Source organism: Lacerta agilis, chromosome 11 (genome assembly GCF_009819535.1).
Source record: "Lacerta agilis isolate rLacAgi1 chromosome 11, rLacAgi1.pri, whole genome shotgun sequence".
Lineage (NCBI taxonomy): Eukaryota > Metazoa > Chordata > Lepidosauria > Squamata > Lacertidae > Lacerta > Lacerta agilis.
The window spans coordinates 3,126,273-3,144,205 of NC_046322.1; the positions used below are offsets into that span (position 1 = coordinate 3,126,273).

The 17,933-nt window shown below is 47.5% G+C and overlaps 1 protein-coding gene across 2 annotated transcripts; it reads left to right on the forward strand.

The window, feature by feature from the left end:
* Positions 1 to 346: 346 nt before the first annotated feature.
* On the forward strand, positions 347 to 17,933 carry DCAF12 (DDB1 and CUL4 associated factor 12). 2 transcript variants are annotated; one of them, XM_033164012.1, is made up of 9 exons: positions 347 to 568; positions 3,732 to 3,986; positions 7,226 to 7,432; positions 7,857 to 7,917; positions 10,060 to 10,253; positions 11,628 to 11,693; positions 13,548 to 13,710; positions 15,921 to 16,099; positions 17,739 to 17,933. In XM_033164012.1, the coding sequence occupies exons 1-9, from the start codon at positions 500 to 502 to the stop codon at positions 17,895 to 17,897; spliced, it is 1,353 nt and encodes a 450-aa protein (XP_033019903.1). In that variant the 5' UTR covers positions 347 to 499; the 3' UTR covers positions 17,898 to 17,933. The 2 variants fall into 2 exon arrangements, with proteins under 2 accessions (XP_033019903.1, XP_033019904.1); XM_033164013.1 differs by lacking the exon at positions 3,732 to 3,986.

The following is a 17,933-nucleotide window of genomic DNA, read 5'->3' on the forward strand; positions in this document are numbered from 1 at the left end:
CAGCGCGCGCCTTGGCCAATGAGGCCCATGGGGGTGGGATCCAACGCGAGTCCCCGGCGCAGGGCATTCGCCCGCCCGCCTCCCTCCTTCTAGTTGCCCGGCAACACCCCGAAGGGAGCGCCACTCGGAAGAGGTCCCGCGGGGCGTAGCTGCCGTTGCCGGGCAACCCCGTGCGGCTGTTGCGCAGGCGGGCGCGTCATTGGCCGGACGCGCCGCAAAGCGCGCGCGGCCGTAAAGCGCCTTCCCTCCCCCCCTCCACCCGTCTCGTTTTCCGGGCGCAAAATGCCGTGAGCGGCGCCCGGTCGGGCGGGCCTGTGGAGGGCGGTCGGTCGGTCGGTCGCTCGGTCGGTGAGGAAGAGACAGAGAAAGAGAGAGGGAAGGCAAGGCCGACAGGAAGGGGAGGGGGCGACCCGGCTCCGTCCCATGCTCCGTCGGCGGCGGGCGGCCCTTTCCTCCCCCTGCCCCTTCATGCGGGGCCCGGGCCGGGGTCGCGCCGGAGATGGCCAGGAAGACAGTTAGCAGGAAGAGGAGGGCGGCGGCCCCCGCGGCGGGGCCCGGAGGAGAGCAGGTAGGCCCGGAGGCGGCGGAGAGGGGCCTGGAAGAGGCCCGCCCGGGGGGGGGGCGAGGACGGAGAGGTGGGGGGCTGGCCCTCAAATACTTGACTTGGTTGGGGAGGAGGGGGGTGGTCGTGTTGGAGGGCGGGGGCGAAGCAGCCTGATGAGGGGGGACGGGGCGAGCCTGCTCTTTCTTGTACGCGGGGGTGCATAGGTGCATAGTTGGCACCCGCCTGTCTCCGGACACACACGGAGATGTGCCATAGGCGGACGTGAAACGTAACGTGTGAATACACTCGCGCGTCGTCAGCTGATCCCTGCCGATCAATCAAGTAATATAGTTCAGTATATAACCGATATGTAATATAAGGTAACGCGCAGGTTATTGTGGGGGCGGCGGCGGTGAGCGGGAGAAACGGGAGGGGAGCGATACAGGATGTAAATAAAGAGCCTTGGCTTACGGTAAATGCAAGGAGTAAACAACGCGCATACATGTTTGCGCGGATCTGTAGGGTTACCTATTTCATGCAGGTACCGGATTCCCGTCAAGGTGCCCAATGCAGTAGTATATATTTCGCTTCCCTCGATGCGTACCCGACACCGCCGCCCCCCATAACAACTTTAATATTGTAATCTATCTAGCCATCGACCGATCCACACGATAGTGTGTTGTTTTGGAGGACAGAGAAAGGCCGGAGGGCCCGACTGCTCCCTTGTCTCCATTATTTGCAGCTGCCCCCCCCCACTTCAAAGCGCAAACAATGAAATCGGCAAATGAAACCAGTCTCGCCGATCCTCTCCCTTCCCCCCCCCCCCGCGAAAGCAAGCGAGGGTTTGCGCGCGTTAGCTCTCCGGGGCGCGGGTCACAAAGCCTTGTCTCCCCATCCCATTCTTCTCCAGTGGGGACCCTTTCTCTTCCCGCCGCTTGCTTTATGGGCGTTCAAAGGTAGGCTGCCCCTGAACATGCAGGCTCCATTTCCTTCCCACCGCGCTCCTTTCCCCGTTGGCTCTGATCTCTCCAAGCCGCAGGAGGTGCGTGGAGTTGGAAAGGGCGATGAAGCCGCCCGGGTGGGTGCCGGTGGAGGTGGCGGCGGCGGCGCAGCCAGATGACACTTCCCGGTTGCCCCAACCCCCCCGGGGCCTTCTTGCAACCTGCAATGGCGGTGGCGAGGGTTGCTGGATGTGTCCTTGGACCGGGGTGGTGGTGGTCGCCGCGGAGCGCAATGGGAGAGGGGCCTGGGCGCATCACAGCTGCGCCCTGGAGAGCGCCGGGGTGCTGGTCGGTGCCTGCTATCCGGCCGCCCCCCTGGAAAGCGAGCGGCTCTTGGGAGCGCCCGATCCCTGGATTCGGCGTTCGGAGCTTTGCAACCGCCTCGGTCCGAACTCCAGGAGGGCAGCAGGCGCGGCGGCCGCGGCTCCCCACCCTTGTAGCGCCCAAACGCCGGCCGGGCTCCCGATGCTGCGGACCGCGTGTAAACGGAGGGGGTGGAGGCGGGGCTTGGCTGGCCAGAGGAGGGCGCATCAGGTTTGTTTTCGGGGGCTGGAGTGGAAAGGGAAGCTGGGCATCCGCGTGAGCGACAAACCAAGGCCCTCCTCGCCCTGAACCTCGCTCGCCGAAGTAGCCCCGACGAGCTTGCTGGCTCGGGCAAAGTCCTTCAGAAGCCGCTGGCAAAGACTATTAAGACTTGCCTGATTGAATGGTCCTCCATACAGAAAGGGGGAGGGGGTGGAAATCCCTGTAGGTGAAAACAACAACAACAACGCACATCTGGAAGCTTGTGTGCAGCCGACTTGCCAATTTCCCGTGTGCAGGGATTTCCTTTTCAATTTTGTGTATTGGAGGAGCATTCTATGATGTAAGTAGCAGTTGGCCCTGCTGCCTGAAGACCTACAGTTTAGATGCAATTTTAGATGTTTGGGTCAGCTGAAAATGTAAATTTATGTGAACACATCTTGGCCCGCTGCAAACGTCCACATTGTAGTCCATCTTCATGGTACTGATGGTTCATTATTTTCTAATTTAACCCAAGGTGTAGGCACGATAATGCCTCAGAAAGTAAAGGTAGCTGTACTGGCCAGTAAGTAAAATTCCAAAATCCGCACCGGAGCAATCAATATCTTTATTAGGCAAACCATTATGCCACGAAATAATGGGCAACCTTTCCAGGTCTCCAGAACTCTTCAGGCTAGATGGTAAACAAGCGAGGGAATGGCTGGTCGTAATTAGAAATGAATTAACCATAAAATGTAAAATGAGCTAAAAATCCAATGCTTATCACTTTATAATAGATTGTCCAAAAGCATTTATATTTATATAGAATTGATGCTTTTGAATTATGGTGCTGGAGGAGACTCTTGAGAGTCCCATGGACTGCAAGAAGATCAAACCTATCCATTCTCAAAGAAATCAGCCCTGAGTACTCACTAGAAGGACAGATCCTGAAGTTGAGGCTCCAGTACTTTGGCCACCTCATGAGAAGAGAAGAATCCCTAGAAAAGACCCTGATGTTGGGAAAGATGGAGGGCACAAGGAGAAGGGGACGACAGAGGATGAGATGGTTGGGCAGTGTTCTCGAAGCTACTAACATGAGTTTGGCCAAACTGCGAGAGGCAGTGAAGGATAGGTGTGCCTGGCGTGCTCTGGTCCATGGGGTCACGAAGAGTCGGACACGACTGAACGACTGAACAACAACAAATTTATATCATATGTATAAGACAATAAAAATGTTAACTAGACATCTGAATTAAAACAAATCAGTGCCATGTGAATACTGCTAGAGAAGAGGGTGTTGCATAAAGTGGCAGCTACCACAGATGTAGTCCTTGTTTGCCACCCAACTAACTTCTGAAGGGAGGGAAACATCCTAAGAGAAACGGACAGATTCCTGTGGGGGGGGACCCCTGAGAAAAGATCCCCAGGATTCCTGGGGGTGGTAGTCAAGACAGTTCACTGGTTTAAGATCTTTATGAAGACATGTTATCATCATCATTATTACTGTTATTATTATTTATTATGCAGTAGAGCAAGATCCTAGAACATTGCTCTGGTCCAGCGAAAGATGTGTCATATTCTTAAGGGGTCTCTGATATTACATGAAATGGATCTTCCCTCTGGGGCAGATAGGCAGATTCCTTTCGAGGTAATAAGTTACATGAACTGTTGGTATTTTCCCACAGTATGGCTGGGATCACTCAGCTCACAAAAGGAAGCGGCTCCCCCCAGTTAAAAGGTCACTGGTATGCTACCTGAAAGGAAGAGAGGTGCGGATGCAGGATGAGTCCAGCTACCACCGGCTCCTGCACGGATATGCAGCCCAGCAACTGCCCGGTCTCTTGAAGGAAAGAGAGTTTCACCTTGGGACCCTCAACAAAGTGTTTGCATCTCAGTGGCTGAATCACCGGCAAGTGGTGTGTGGGACAAAATGCAACACAGTAAGTGCACATCTCTATCTCCTTAAGCTAGAACCGCTCCTGGATATTGTGTAGCTACACAAACAGTTCAGAAAAAGAAAGGTGAGACCGTTTAAAACCTTGCCTGCTTTTTCTTAGCATTTGCTGCATTTTCATACACACTTTCTACTTTCCCTTTTAGTTTTATCTGTAAGCTGCCTTGAGTTTCTGTTGGGGGATAAGACAGGGTAGGAATAAATATACAGTGTAGTAACAATTATGCAACAATTGTCTTTAATTGAAAGAGTTCATTACTGCATTATTATATAAACTGCTAGAACATCCTAGCCTGCAATATTTTTTTACTAGTAGTTGGAGAGACCTTTCCTCCTGCCAGCCCATTTATTCACCTGCTTGCAGTTCCTGGTTTCCTGTTGCAAGCCTGCTTGTACCTACCATAAATCTAAGGCTATATTATTGCGTATGTGCTCTGTGATACAATGCCCTTTTTGAGGTGAGGCAACCTGTACTGTGAGCAGTATTTGAAGTGCAGTTGCACCATAGTTTTATATAAAAGCGTGATGTCAAAGTTTCTTTTTCACTTCCTTTCCTAATGATCCCTAGCATGAAATTCACCCTTTACACTACTGTCTCTCACTGTGTTGGCATCATTGAACAATCCAGTTACAACCCCAAGATCTGTTTGATCTGGTCAGTCGCTGCCAGTTGATACCATGAGCTTATGTGTGATCCATTTTTTCAAAATAGGTTTTACATTGGGTCATTTTCTAGTACTCATTTATGGAGGCTGATTATAGGGACAAGTTACTAATTTTTGTTAGAAGGTCAGCCGTTTCTCATTTAAAAACTCTTGGGTGGATGCCTTCCAGACCTGGTGATTGGTCAGTTTTAATTTTCTCAATCAGGCGGGGAATAATGCTGCATTTAATCAGAGCAGAGAAACTTGATCTGGCTCTGTACATATAAGACTGTTTCATGTGTTCTTAAATGCAAGTTTCATTGTAGAACGCACAGAGATCACTTTTTGACTCACAATTCTTTTGTTTGAAGGAGCTGTTGGCTTCAACTTGGTGCACTAAAAATCCATGTTTTCTTTTCACTGACAATCCTTCTAAATAGGAATTTTTTAAATACAGGCAACCCTCTATTATCATGGGGTTGTGTTCCTGGCCCTTGTGCGTGTCGGTGGAGCACGCACAAGCCTGTCCCGTTCCTTCCCACCCCCATTCTGCCCTCTTCTGGGTTCAATACTACCTGTGTTTTAATGGTTGTGCATCAATTGAACATGCAAAAAATTGGTTTCCTGCTTGTTTGATACACTTGACTAAGTTCATTTTTGGTTCATTTGGGTTTTAGTTTGTGTAATGTAGTGGAGAGATGCATGGTGAACTGGAATAGTCAGGGTATGAATGGTATCAGAAGATGGTCTTGAAGACACATGTTTAGGTTTTTTAGCATATGTAGGGGAATTGCATCAACTCGCTTGAGTTTTACAGATGAGCTGAAGCAAAACTAAGCAGTTTTGATTAAATTCAAATTTGAACTCTATAAATTGGGTTCCTAAGCTAGCATGAAATAGCTACACACATGATAGGCCTTCAGACCTTGCGGAAAAGAGTTTTGTATCTGGTGAGCAACGTTTTACATGCCTGAGCAAGAAGCAGATGACTGAAAATTTCCCAGTCCTGGTCTACAGCAATGCTGCTGTTGCTGCCAACTTTTCTGCTAGGAGCACTTCAAATCTGAAAATGGATTCTGTGTCTGATTAATGCATGAATTGATTTAGTTTTGAGTGAGCAACTTGCTATGATTCCTAGCTACAGTTAGGACAATGAAATGAGTTCATTCATCCACTAATAAGACCAGTAGTAAAGCAAACCTGGAAAGACTCGGATAACCTCTGCCCCCCTTATACAGGTTTCTGCACACTGCATGGTTAAATTGAAATTAGTCAGTAGTTTACTCCAGAATTGCACCTCATGATATAAACGCTCCCTCTTGTTTTCATAATGGGGACTGTTGCTTTGCCAACAGTTTTTTAAAAAAATGATTTCTTGTTTGACCTTTTAAAATTCATTACTTGCATATTATGCTTCTGCCCATGGTGGTCTATGCTACATAATGCATTTGTTGGATTGTTCTGCCTGAGTCTAAAAACGGAGCTTCAATTTAAAATGGCTTGCATGCCCCGTGACATGCAAGCCATTTTATTGTCTAAAGTGAATTTGTAACCTTCAGGGATGCAGAAAAGCAGTATGTTTGAAAAGCAGCATAAAAATGCTCTTTATGTATATACCGGTGGAAGGCTGTCATATACAGAGCCGGGCCCATTGATAGAGCTCAGTATTGTTGTCAGTGCCCGGCAGAGGCTCTCCAGGTTTTCAGACAGGAGGCCCTCTCCCAGCCCTGTCAGGAGATGCCAGGGATTGAATCTGGGATGGCTGAGCTACAGCCCTTTCCCTTGCAGAAATATTTGTTGGTTGAATGCGGTGTCTAAAAGGGGCCCCTGTGATTTGGCTTCCTGATTGTATTTTTCACAGCGTTCCCCTAGAGCAGAACAAAGCATCTGTTTTGTAGGCAGCTGCAACCTGCTAAGTTAGCACACCAGGCTCTGCAAGCAACCTCTTGTTGACTCTTCCTTAATAGATCTGGAGGAAAGGCAGCCAAGCAGGATAGATCTGTGTGAAGGTAGCAGTGCTGCAGTGTGCTTTGGTAGGTTGCATATTTCCCCTTCTCTCCAGAGCACACAAGTACTTACTTGGGTTCCTGCCTCCATGTGCTAGAGCATACTCGAGCAGCTTCCCAGCTTGCACTTTGAATGGAGACAGTAGTGGGATCGCATTCCCTCAGGTAATCTGTCAGATCCCAGCTGCTGGTGGTGCCAAAGTTGGTGTGGGGAAGGAACGCCAAAGTCATCTTCACCTGATGCAGAAAAATTATTAATAACAGTAATATGCTTTTTTCAGTGTTGGTTGTTTCACATTATCTTGCTTAAATCCAGGAAACAGCCCTGCGTGGTTGGCCAGCACCATCCTTATATTGTGGGTGGTGGTAGAAGAATCGAACCAGTGACTTCCTGGTTCTTTGTTCATCTTCTTTGGGCATGTTACCACAAAAGCATGGGCTGCTTCTTCTCTTCATGCAAAGCATGTTGGGTTCAAAATGTCCTATAATCACAGTGTTCTCTGTGCAGATTCAGGTTTAGGAATGAGCCACAGGCACTTTATGACTACAGGTGTGTGTTCCTTCCTTCCTTCCAGTTGTTTGTGGTCGATGTCCAGACGGGTCAGATTACCAAGATTCCAATTTTGAAGGACCGAGAACCAGACATGGTGAATCAGCAGGGCTGCGGGATTCATGCCATTGAGCTGAACCCTTCCAGGACCCTCTTGGCTACGGGAGGTGACAACCCAAATAGCCTTGCGATTTATCGTCTGCCTACACTTGATCCTGTCTGCGTGGGAGATGTAAGTGCCCCTACATGCTTCAGACATTTTATTTCATTTTCGTGGAAATTCTGTCTCAGTCTGATGATGGGGTCCATTCGATGATGGGTAGATTACAGAAGGCATCTTTATGTTAGTTTTCAGAAGTTGGATGGGGTGATGTATTTCTACATAAGTGGAATGTTTAATATTGTGAAGCTGAGTGGGGCATTGCAGGGAATTGGACTCGGTTGACGTCCTGTGTACTTGTTTATAATCTTATAGTGTAAACATCCAAAAACTGCCCCCTTTTTGGAGAACAACCTTGCATGCTTGTTATCAAGAAAAGCAGCTGCTTTTATTTGATGTTTAAGGAAATACATGAAACCTTTACCTTGATATATGAAACCTTTGCCTTGAAAAAATTCTCCCGCATCCTCATTTCTTCCTTCCTTCCTTTCTCTAGGATGGCCACAAAGATTGGATATTTTCTATTGCATGGATCAGTGACACCATGGCTGTTTCTGGTAACTTCTGCTAATGGCTTTATTTCTGTGCACCCTAACATCTAACGGACTGTAGCTTCTCTTGTAACTCACAAGCTCTCCTCAGGCATCGTAAAGGGTAAAGGGACCCCTGACCATTAGGTCCAGACGTGTCCGACTCTGGGGTTGCAGTGCTCATCTTGCTTTACTGGCCGAGGGAGCCGGCGTACAGCTTCCGGGTCATGTGGCCAGCATGACAAAGCCGCTTCTGGCAAACCAGAGCAGCGCACGGAAACACTATTTGCCTTCCCACCTGGAGCGGTACCTATTTATCTACTTGCACTTTGACGTGCTTTCGAACAGCTAGGACCGAGCAATGGGAGTTCACCCCGTCATGGGGATCTGAACCTCCAACCTTCTGATCAGCAAACCCTAGGCTCTGTGGTTTAACCCACAGTGCCACCCATTGTACACATGTAAAACCAACAGGAGTGGGAACATGTGTGCTAAACTCAGCTCCCACCCTGTCTCCATCCTGTTTCAGGGAGTTGCTTTCCAGGTCATGAGCTATTATGGCAATGGCGATTAGCATGCCTGTTGCTTTTACACATCAGTAGAATGCCTGAGGCGTCAAATGTATCTTTTTGAATTTTAAATCATACAGTCATACCTCTGGTTACGTTCTCTGCGGGTTGCGTTCGTCACGGGATACAAACGTCCCAAACCCGGAAGTACTGGAATGGGTTACTTCTGGATTTGGCGCTATGCGCAGAAGCATTGAATCACGCTTTGCGCATGAGCGCCAAATTGCACTGCGCAGATGCGGCACTTCATGTTGCTTTCTGCTCATGTTGCGAACGGGGCAACCCATCAACCCAAAATAAAACTGCAGTTTTTGCAAGCAGTTAGATGTCTCTAACATCTCTGTGTCTTCCTCAAAGTATGTATCACACAGAGTTCCTCCTACCCCCTTGCAGTTTCTTTTGACTTGTATGAGAGAATCTCACATTTTTGGCACCCAAGATCTAGATCTCCCCCCCCCCAGAGTTTTGTCATTCCATTCTAAAATTTGGCAGAGAATGAAAGGGCATGGACTTAGGCATGGAGGGATAGGTGGCCACTTGCAAGTTAGCAGAAAGGTGAATTTTTAGCCATGGCAAAGTGGCCAAGAAACTGTGGAGAGAGCACTGAAGTCTTCTTAAAGACCTGCCTAGGCTCCCTCTAGTTTCCTGGCCTTATTGTGGATCCACACCCTGAACATTATAGTAGTTTTTCTGTAACCAGAAAGGACAGAGGCTTGAGGTTTCAGAGGAAATCTCATAACCACCGCCCCCCCATTGCCAAACTGCTTCTAATTCTATCCTAAAGTTCTGAAATACTGATACTTGAACCACACACCTGCTCTTAGAAGCTGGGCTGCTTGGCCCCAGGCCTGCATTGCCACTTCCTCGCCCGGAAGCTAAAATGGGCTTCTGAGCCCAGGTAGCTTTTCCTGTGTCACATATGCTGTGATAATGGTTGCAGCATTTGCATATCTTCAGAATAGCAAATGAACCATGGCAGATTTCACTCTTCCATAGTGATTATAATTGCGCTGTGTTACAGCCAAGCTGAGAAACAGCCCTCAGGATGTATTGAGCGACGCTGATAGCGTTTAGCAAAGCTCCAAAGCCCTCTCAATGGAGGTTGGCTGGACTTTGTCCCACTGTAACACATCTAGTGGAGAAATGCCAGGACACTGTTGCATGATCTTTATTTTTTTTGCTCTTGTTTACAACCTTCTGTAAAGACTACAGTTGTGCCTTTGTCAGGTTGCACTGCAGGACTGTGTTTACACAGCTTGTTCTGTAGCGTGCTAACCAAACGGACGGTTGCAGGAGGCTGTCAGAGTTCAATTAATCTTGAAAGCATTTCAGATGTGTGCCCCTTTTGGAATGCATTCCGTGTGCACAACCTTTTCTCTGTGGGAAACTGGGTGTTCCGCTCTCCTTGTTTGCTTGGAACATCCTGCGCCACGATAGACAGTGCAGTGTTCCTGGCTTGGCCTTTGGCAGGCAGAGAGCTGCGTTATGAGTGGTGCATGACTTGCCTCTTTTTAGGCATGTGCCCCGTCTCAGTCAGAGAGTTGCAAAGTACTAGGAGGGCATGTGTTCAATGCGTCCTTGGGTCTTCTGTCTCATGCAGGCTCCCGAGATGGTTCAATGGGGCTCTGGGAAGTGACGGACGAAGTCCTAGCCAAGAGCGATGCAAGACGCAACTTGTCTCGGGTCCCCGTCTATGCTCACATAACACACAGGGCTCTGAAGGACATCCCCAAGGAGAACACCAACCCGGACAACTGCAAGGTTCGGGCACTAGCTTTCAACAACAAGAACAAGGTCAGTAAGATGAATAAGTTCCAAGGTATCTGACCATAACCTTCCCATTGCCTGTGCTGGAAATATGTTGAAAGTAGCTAAGGTCCTGAGAATTTCAGCATTGGAATTATTATTATTATTGTTATTAACCACTCAGCTCCCACCCCCACTTTCTAGTTCTCAATCCTTTTTCTGGCTGAAACCACATTAAGTAACTGAAAAAAGCGTGTGCTGAAAGCTCAAAACAAAAAAATGGCGTATTTGAGTTTTCCAGGAATTAGCATGTGGGACACCCCTTCCCCCAATAACGCCCACTTTTGCATTTTACACCTCTCGCCCATTCTATCATTCTGGCCTGTCCCAGAATGCAAATTCTTGATGCTGGGAGAGGCGGAAGAAGGACACCCATATTTCTGCAGGTGTTGCAAATTAAACAAATGTTAAAAATTGTGATGAAGTGGAGGCAGGCACCTGCTGTGCTTCCCATTGGTTTGCTGATGCCACCACTGAAATGGAAAGGGGGGGGGGAACCAGATGCAATGATTTGTGTTGCAAATGGCAAAGGCACCGAGGGTGTCATGCCCCACGGGCTCTGTGGAGCGGTGATGTTGTGAAATAAGGGGCTTGCTTTTAAAATAAGGGATATCTGACAGTCCTGCTTGGCTTTCACCATCAGATTTTCTGCAACCTGTGCCTCTGATTCTGAGGTCTAGAAACTGCTGAGTGCTTCATTTTTAAATAAAAACTAGGGCACTCTGGTTTCTTAAGAGCTGCACACAACAGCCTAGAGATGCATGCAGTTCTCTTGACCACTTTTGGATATAAGCTTGTGCTGTTCTTTCTTCCCATGTTACCCTTCTGAATTTTAATGGTTTGCAGGAACCCACTGAAAAATCATAGCGCGCAACCTGTGGTTCTGCTGATGTTGCTAGACAACAACAACAATTTATTAATTATACCCTGCCCATCTGGCTGGGTTTCCCCAGCCACTCTCGGCGGCTCCCAACCGAATATTAAAAACACAATACAGCATTAAACATTAAAAACTTCCCTAAACAGGCCCATCATGCCTGTGCTGTGCTGGCTGGGGCTGAAGAGAGTTTGAGTCCAGTAACACCTGGAGGGCTACACTTTCCCTATCCCTTTTTCAAAGCATTTTGTTTTAAATTACTTCAGTAATCCTTAGAAAAACCATCTATGTTAGGTCAATGGTGGTTGACCCCACATTGCAGGTGGGGGTTGGGGCAGGCAGATGAATTTGTGTCAGTGCTGAGATTCTGATATGGGGTATCTGTTGTTTTAGCATTGTATATTGGCAGACCTTTAATACTGAGTGGTACTCTGCATGGATGTTCTGCGATGGCGAAGTGGATTAAAAAGCTCTTTCTGTTCTAGGAGCTGGGAGCAGTGTCCCTGGATGGATATTTCCACCTCTGGAAAGCAGAATACACACTTTCAAAGGTAACCAGCTAGTGTCGGAAAAATGTATGCTGGGCTTTATTCCTGATTTGGGATTAAATACGTTTTGAGCCAAATTACAGCACTTCCTGGCTGTTGGTAGCATGGCAGTAAGTGCGGTGGAAGCTATTGGGGAGAACTTGGTCTGAGTAAGTCTAAAGCAGGCACGCCCAACTCCCAAGAGACTGCGATCTACTCCCAGTATAAAAAACTGGCGGTGATCTACCCATTGTCATTGGAGAGAGGAGGAGCGTGCGGTGGGTGGGTGTTTGGAAGGGGAGGACTGACCAGAGTTGTTGAGTTTTTTAAAAGGGAAAATGCCATACGTCGCTCACTGAAAAATCGACAGCTAACAAACGCACGCAGTGCTAAACCCAATCATCGTATCCCCTATTGACATCAACAAACACCAAACGACCGCCCACTTGATGCGACGGAGGAACAGAGAGAGGGTGGAGGGTGGCGGAGACATTCATTCCCCCGTTCTTTTAATCCCGTGATCAATAAGGATCCCGGGATCGACCGGGGATCTACCTGTTGATCACGGTCGACCATGTCTGCTCTAAAGCATAGCTGACTGATTTAACAAAGGCTCTCTTATCTGCTGTAAAGCAGTCTCCGTGTTTCCAGTGACAACTGTTACAGTGGGTGGAGATTTGCAGTCAGTTTTGGACAGAGATGCAACCCCACATGAAATACCAGGCACATAGTTTGGGGGTTCTCCCACAGCTCAGTGCTGTGTATGGAGGGGCACACAATGTCTGTGGCTAGGATGCCTTTTACCAGCTTAGAACGACGGCTAGAGAGAAAGCAAAACTTGTCTGCTCACAGCAAGGGTAGATCCCTACCATGCATGTTTTGTCAGGTTGCCGATAAGGATGGCTCCTAATGGAGAGCCAGTGTGGTGTAGTGGTTAAGAGTGGTAGACTCGTAATCTGGGGAACCGGGTTCGTGTCTCCGCTCCTCCACATGCAGCTGCTGGGTGACCTTGGGCTAGTCACACTTCTCTGAAGTCTCTCAGCCCCACTCACCTCACAGAGTGTTTGTTGTGGGGGAGGAAGGGAAAGGAGAATGTGAGCCGCTTTGAGACCCCTTCGGGTAGTGAAAAGTGGGATATCAAATCCAAACTCTTCTTCTCTTCTAATTGCCTGCTGGCTTACTGGGGCTTTTAAGAGCTGCTTCAGATACCCTGCTTAGTGGCCCATCACTGAGGTTCAACAGACTAGCAGGTAATGGAGCAGGGCCTTTTTAGTGGTAGACCCACATTTTTGCAATTCTCTCCTGAAAGGTGGGGCATAGGAATCTGCCATAAACGAAGTCAAACCATTGATCCATATAGTCCATTATTGTTCGCACTGATTGCCAGCAGTTCTGTAAGCAAGTTTAGCCTGCAAATACACTTCATTTCTCCTATTTGTTTGCAAGGCCTGCTAGTTCTGATTGGCAAATATTTAAAAATCTAATACTTGAATACAAGAAAGTATAGTTTTTTGTTTTTGTTTTTTAATAGAAGAAGAGTTTGGATTTGATATCCCGCTTTATCACTACCCGAAGGAGTCTCAAAGCAGCTCACATTCTCCTTTCCCTTCCTCCCCCACAACAAACACTCTGTGAGGTGAGTGGGGCTGAGAGACTTCAGAGAAGTGTGACTAGCCCAAGGTCACCCAGCAGCTGCATGTGGAGGAGCGGAGACACGAACCCGTTTCCCCAGATTATGAGTCTACCGCTCTTAACCACTACACCACACTGGCTCTCAAGAAAGTATAGTTTCTTGATACTTCATTGCATCCTATTGTTCATTGTTCTCTCTACTGCTTCTCATGTGGATTGTTTTCTTTCTTCATCCCCCGCCCCCAGCTGCTGTCAACGAAGCTACCGTACTGCAGGGAGAATGTGTGTCTGGCCTATGGTCAGGAGTGGTCTGTGTACGCTGTTGGATCTCAGGCACATGTCTCCTTTCTGGACCCAAGGCAGCCTTCCCACAATGTCAAGTCTGTCTGTTCCAGGGAGCGAGGCAGTGGTAAGGATTCTTTGTGAGAAAACTTGAGCAGTGGAGCTTCAGCCTTTACACTAGGCAGTCTGTTACAGTGTTCCTTCATGGGATGATATCGGATGGTGTTGCACATCCTCTATAAGTGGGAAGGAGGAAAACTGGTGCTCCTGCAAGGATCTCCTCTGTGCCAAATAGTATAGAAGTATTCTGCCCCATGGGTTGTTCTTAATATTCCTTTTAGTACAATGTTACATGGTGAGAGCTCTGTTTGCATGGACAACTTGCCAGCTACGACTGCTTTCATTCCCCAGGTTCTTGTGATGGTTGTTGCCCATCTGCAGGTCTTTGCAATTACTAATTCCAGCATCTCCATTTCTGCCCTTTCCCCCAATAATCAATTCATTTTAAAATTGTGATCATATCTTCTGAAGTAGTTGCAGTTTCCCATTTTGATTTCCTTTCAAATTCTTGCCTCCAAGTCACTACAGTATTGTATTGCTGTGATAGTACAGAACATCAGTACTGCAGTTGTTCTGTTACTCGGGCAGATCCTGCACCGTTTTCTAAGCAGTTATATAAACCTAATTCTACTCCAGGTTGGATTTATGAGCATGTCTTGTGAGACATCGTGTCTAAAGGTCTTTTTAAAATTCTAGATCTCTTAACCTATTGGCTCCAGCTAATCAATAAGATTTCAAAAAAATCAAATCTGGCATGGCATTCATTAAATCTGTGACTTTTCTTGAGCACCACTTCAATGTTTGCAAGAATCTAAATTGTTCTGTTTTGTTCCTACATCTTTCCTGGCATCAAAATGATGCTGACTTGTCCAAAATCCCCGAGTTTTCTCCTCTTTGTTCAGTTATACTTCCTCGCTGATCTTTGATGATTGCCAAGGCTCTTGCCGTATTTTTAGCCAAATCTTGGACCTCACTTGATGGCATAGGCCACGTCATCTGGCTGCTCAAGTTGGTTGATATACAATAAGAAGTCAAAGCAGACCTTGCACTAGCTCAGGGCTGTGCGATAATAATTCTTTCCTGTCTGGATTTTTTAAATAACAGTTTGGTATACTGCGGCATTGAAGTGTAATTCATCATGTTCTTAAACCTCAGCAGCAAGGCTCTGTAACTAGAGGTTCGTGTCCAAAATAGTTCAGAGAGTGGGTGCACACGAGAAAAGGTTTCCCATTATCTCCAGGTACCATTTGTGCCTGTGCATGACATTAAATCATTTGACGTTCAGAATTTTGAGACTGGTTTTTGAAGTATCATAAATTTCAAAATCTGTTCTCGCATACTCCCCCCGTTCACCACCCCAGCTAATTGGCATACAGTGGTACCTCGGGTTACATACGCTTCAGGTTACATGCACTTCAGGTTACATACTCCGCTAACCCAGAAATAACGCTTCAGGTTAAGAACAGTTTCAGGTTAAGAACGGACATCCGGAACGAATTAAGTTCTTAACCCGAGGTACCACTGTATTGTTTAGGGAAGTTTTTAATGTGTGATATTTTTGTATTTGATTTCTGTTGGAAGCCGCCCAGAGTGGCTGGGGAAATCCAGCCAGATGGGCGGGGTACAAATAATAAATATTATTATTATTATTATTTATTTTGTAATGTGGAAAGAGGCATTTATTTATTTATTTATTGCTACTAGTGAGACATAAAGCACAGCAGTTGCTGACATTCAGGTTCCTGTTAATAAAAGTACATTGGCGTTGACAGACTGGAACAAATGAAGGGGTTCTGTGACCTTTTCTCCAACTGTGGCCTGCTCACAAACCTGGCAGGGTGTTCACCATGTTGTCTTTCTCCACCACCTAGTAAGCAGAGGTATACTGCTGCTAAAGGTGGAGGTTTCATTTCTAGCTGTTCTGGCTAATTGTCCACACTGACACTGGCATTAATGAGGGAGAAGCAACTCCATCACGTCCCTTGATGTAAGGAGCCCAACTGCCACCAAGTCAACTGTCTGTAGAGCTTGGGGGTGGGGGACCAAACAAGATGGGAGGAAATAAATACTCTTCCCATTTTTATTTTTATTTTTGCTGAGGCCTCATTTCCCTTGTAAAAATTGGAAATTTGTGGAAATGCTGGAGAAAATCCTCCTGGGCAGTATTTTCACTCTTAGAATGAGTGAAATGCTTTTGAAGATTTTTTATTTTAAAAGGCAGCATTCTGAAAACCATAGGCACAGGTCTCTCCATTAATCATCTCCCCTCCACGACAGGTATTCGCTCTGTGAGCTTCTACGAACACATTATCACGGTGGGGACCGGACAGGGTTCCTTGCTGTTCTATGACATCCGAGCCCAGAGGTTCCTGGATGAGAAGCCGCCGCACAGTTGCTACGGAACAAAATTAGGAGGAAGTGAAATTCTCAAGTTGTCGACTGGCAAAGGTTGGCTGGTGAGTAGCTTGTAGCTTGAACGAGAGGTAGCCTTGCCACAAACATTGCTTTTTAAAGGCTCTTCCACTTACTGAGGGCTCTGTGCCTGGCAGCGTTGCCAGATACAGGGGAAATACCATATTTTTCTGTGCATAAGACGACTCCCAACTTTTCCAGTTAAAATATAGAGTTTGAGATATACTCGACCGCAGATTCTCCACCCGGCGTATAAGACGACCCCCAACTTTTGAGAAGATTTTCCTGGATTAAAAAGTAGTCTTATACGCCAGAATATACAGCACCGTATTTTTCGCTCCATAAGACGCGCTTTTTTCCTCCTAAAAAGTAAGGGGAAATATCTGTGCGTCTTATGGAGTGAATAGTGGTCCCTGGAGGCGAATTGCCCAGGGGCCAAAAGCAGATCGTGCTTTTTATTTTACAAAGAGAGAAGCGGGTGTTGAAAGGACCCCGCTGAGCAGCTGATCAGCAAGAGATCGGGAGAGAGATAAGAGTCCCCAGCTCCCTTTCAGCCCCGCCCCCTTGCCCAGGCCTCCATTGTTGAATGTGCTGCAGAGGGAGGTTGTTTGTTTCCCCAGCGACATGTGACTGGCTGATTAGATTATCTGTCTGGAAACAGTAGAAACGGCTCCCTTTCCTTAAGAAGCTGTAGAAATGTGACATGAACCCCATAAAAATGGGACTTTTCCTCTTTGCTTTTCCCCCTTTGCAAAAGAAGCTTTGCTTTTCCCCCTTTGCAAAAAAAGCTGCAAAACTTTGAGCTGATCCTCAAAAAAGCAGGGCTTTTCCCTTTGCAAAAAAAGCTGTAAAAGTTTGAGCTGATCCTCAAAAAAACAGGGCTTTTCCCTTTGCAAAAAAAAGCTGTACAAATTTGAGCTGATCCTCAAAAAACAGGGCTTTTAGAGGAGGAAAACCAGAAAAATACATTTTTTCCCCTTGTTTCCTCCTCTAAAAACGAGGTGTGCCCTATGGAGCGAAAAATACAGTAAGCTGTTTGCTCTTTCTAGTGAATGGACGTGCCAGGCTATTGGAAGCTCTTGCTTTTCCTTTCCGTAAGAGTTTGGTCCGCAGAGCCGACGCAAGACATTGCGCCACTGCCCTCTCCGCATCTTCTCCCGCCACTGCTGCCATCCCTCCCTCTCCCCTGCTGGTGGCAGCGCTCTTGATCCTCCTCTCTCCATCCTGCCTTCGTCTAGGGAGGGCCAAGAAGGTCCTTCCTCAGAGGGGGGCATTCTGTGGTAGGAGGGCGTGAGAGTGCCACTGCCGTTTAAAGTTACAGTATAAAGTGTAAAGGCCCTCCTTTGAGGGAGAGGGAGGGAGCCTCGCCTGGTGGGCAGCAGGCCTGTGTGAATTTGCCACCTTCCTGTACCTGCCACCTTAGTCACCTGCCTCATGAAAAGGACTTGCCTCTTAATCAAAGGGGGGGGGTGTCGGGGTGGAGAAAGGACATTCCTTTGGCTGAAAACGAGCTTCAGCTTGAATTGGTGACTCTGATTTTGCTGCTGTTCCCCATCTTGTTAAACAGCTTGGGTTTCCGAGCTGGCCGGCAGCTTCCCAGTTCCCTTGGAGTGCCCCCGGGGATGCGCAGCCAGTTGCGGGGAAGGTCGTGACTGACTCAGTTGTTGCCCTTTCCTTTGACAGAATCATGATGAAACCTGGCGGAATTACTTTTCAGACATCAGCTCCTTCCCAAACGCTGTTTACACCCACTGCTACGACTCGTCTGGCACGAAACTCTTTGTGGCAGGAGGCCCCCTTCCGTCTGGACTCCATGGGAATTACGCTGGTCTCTGGAGCTAATAACTCTTTCCAAACACAGCTCTTTCGTGCGAATTA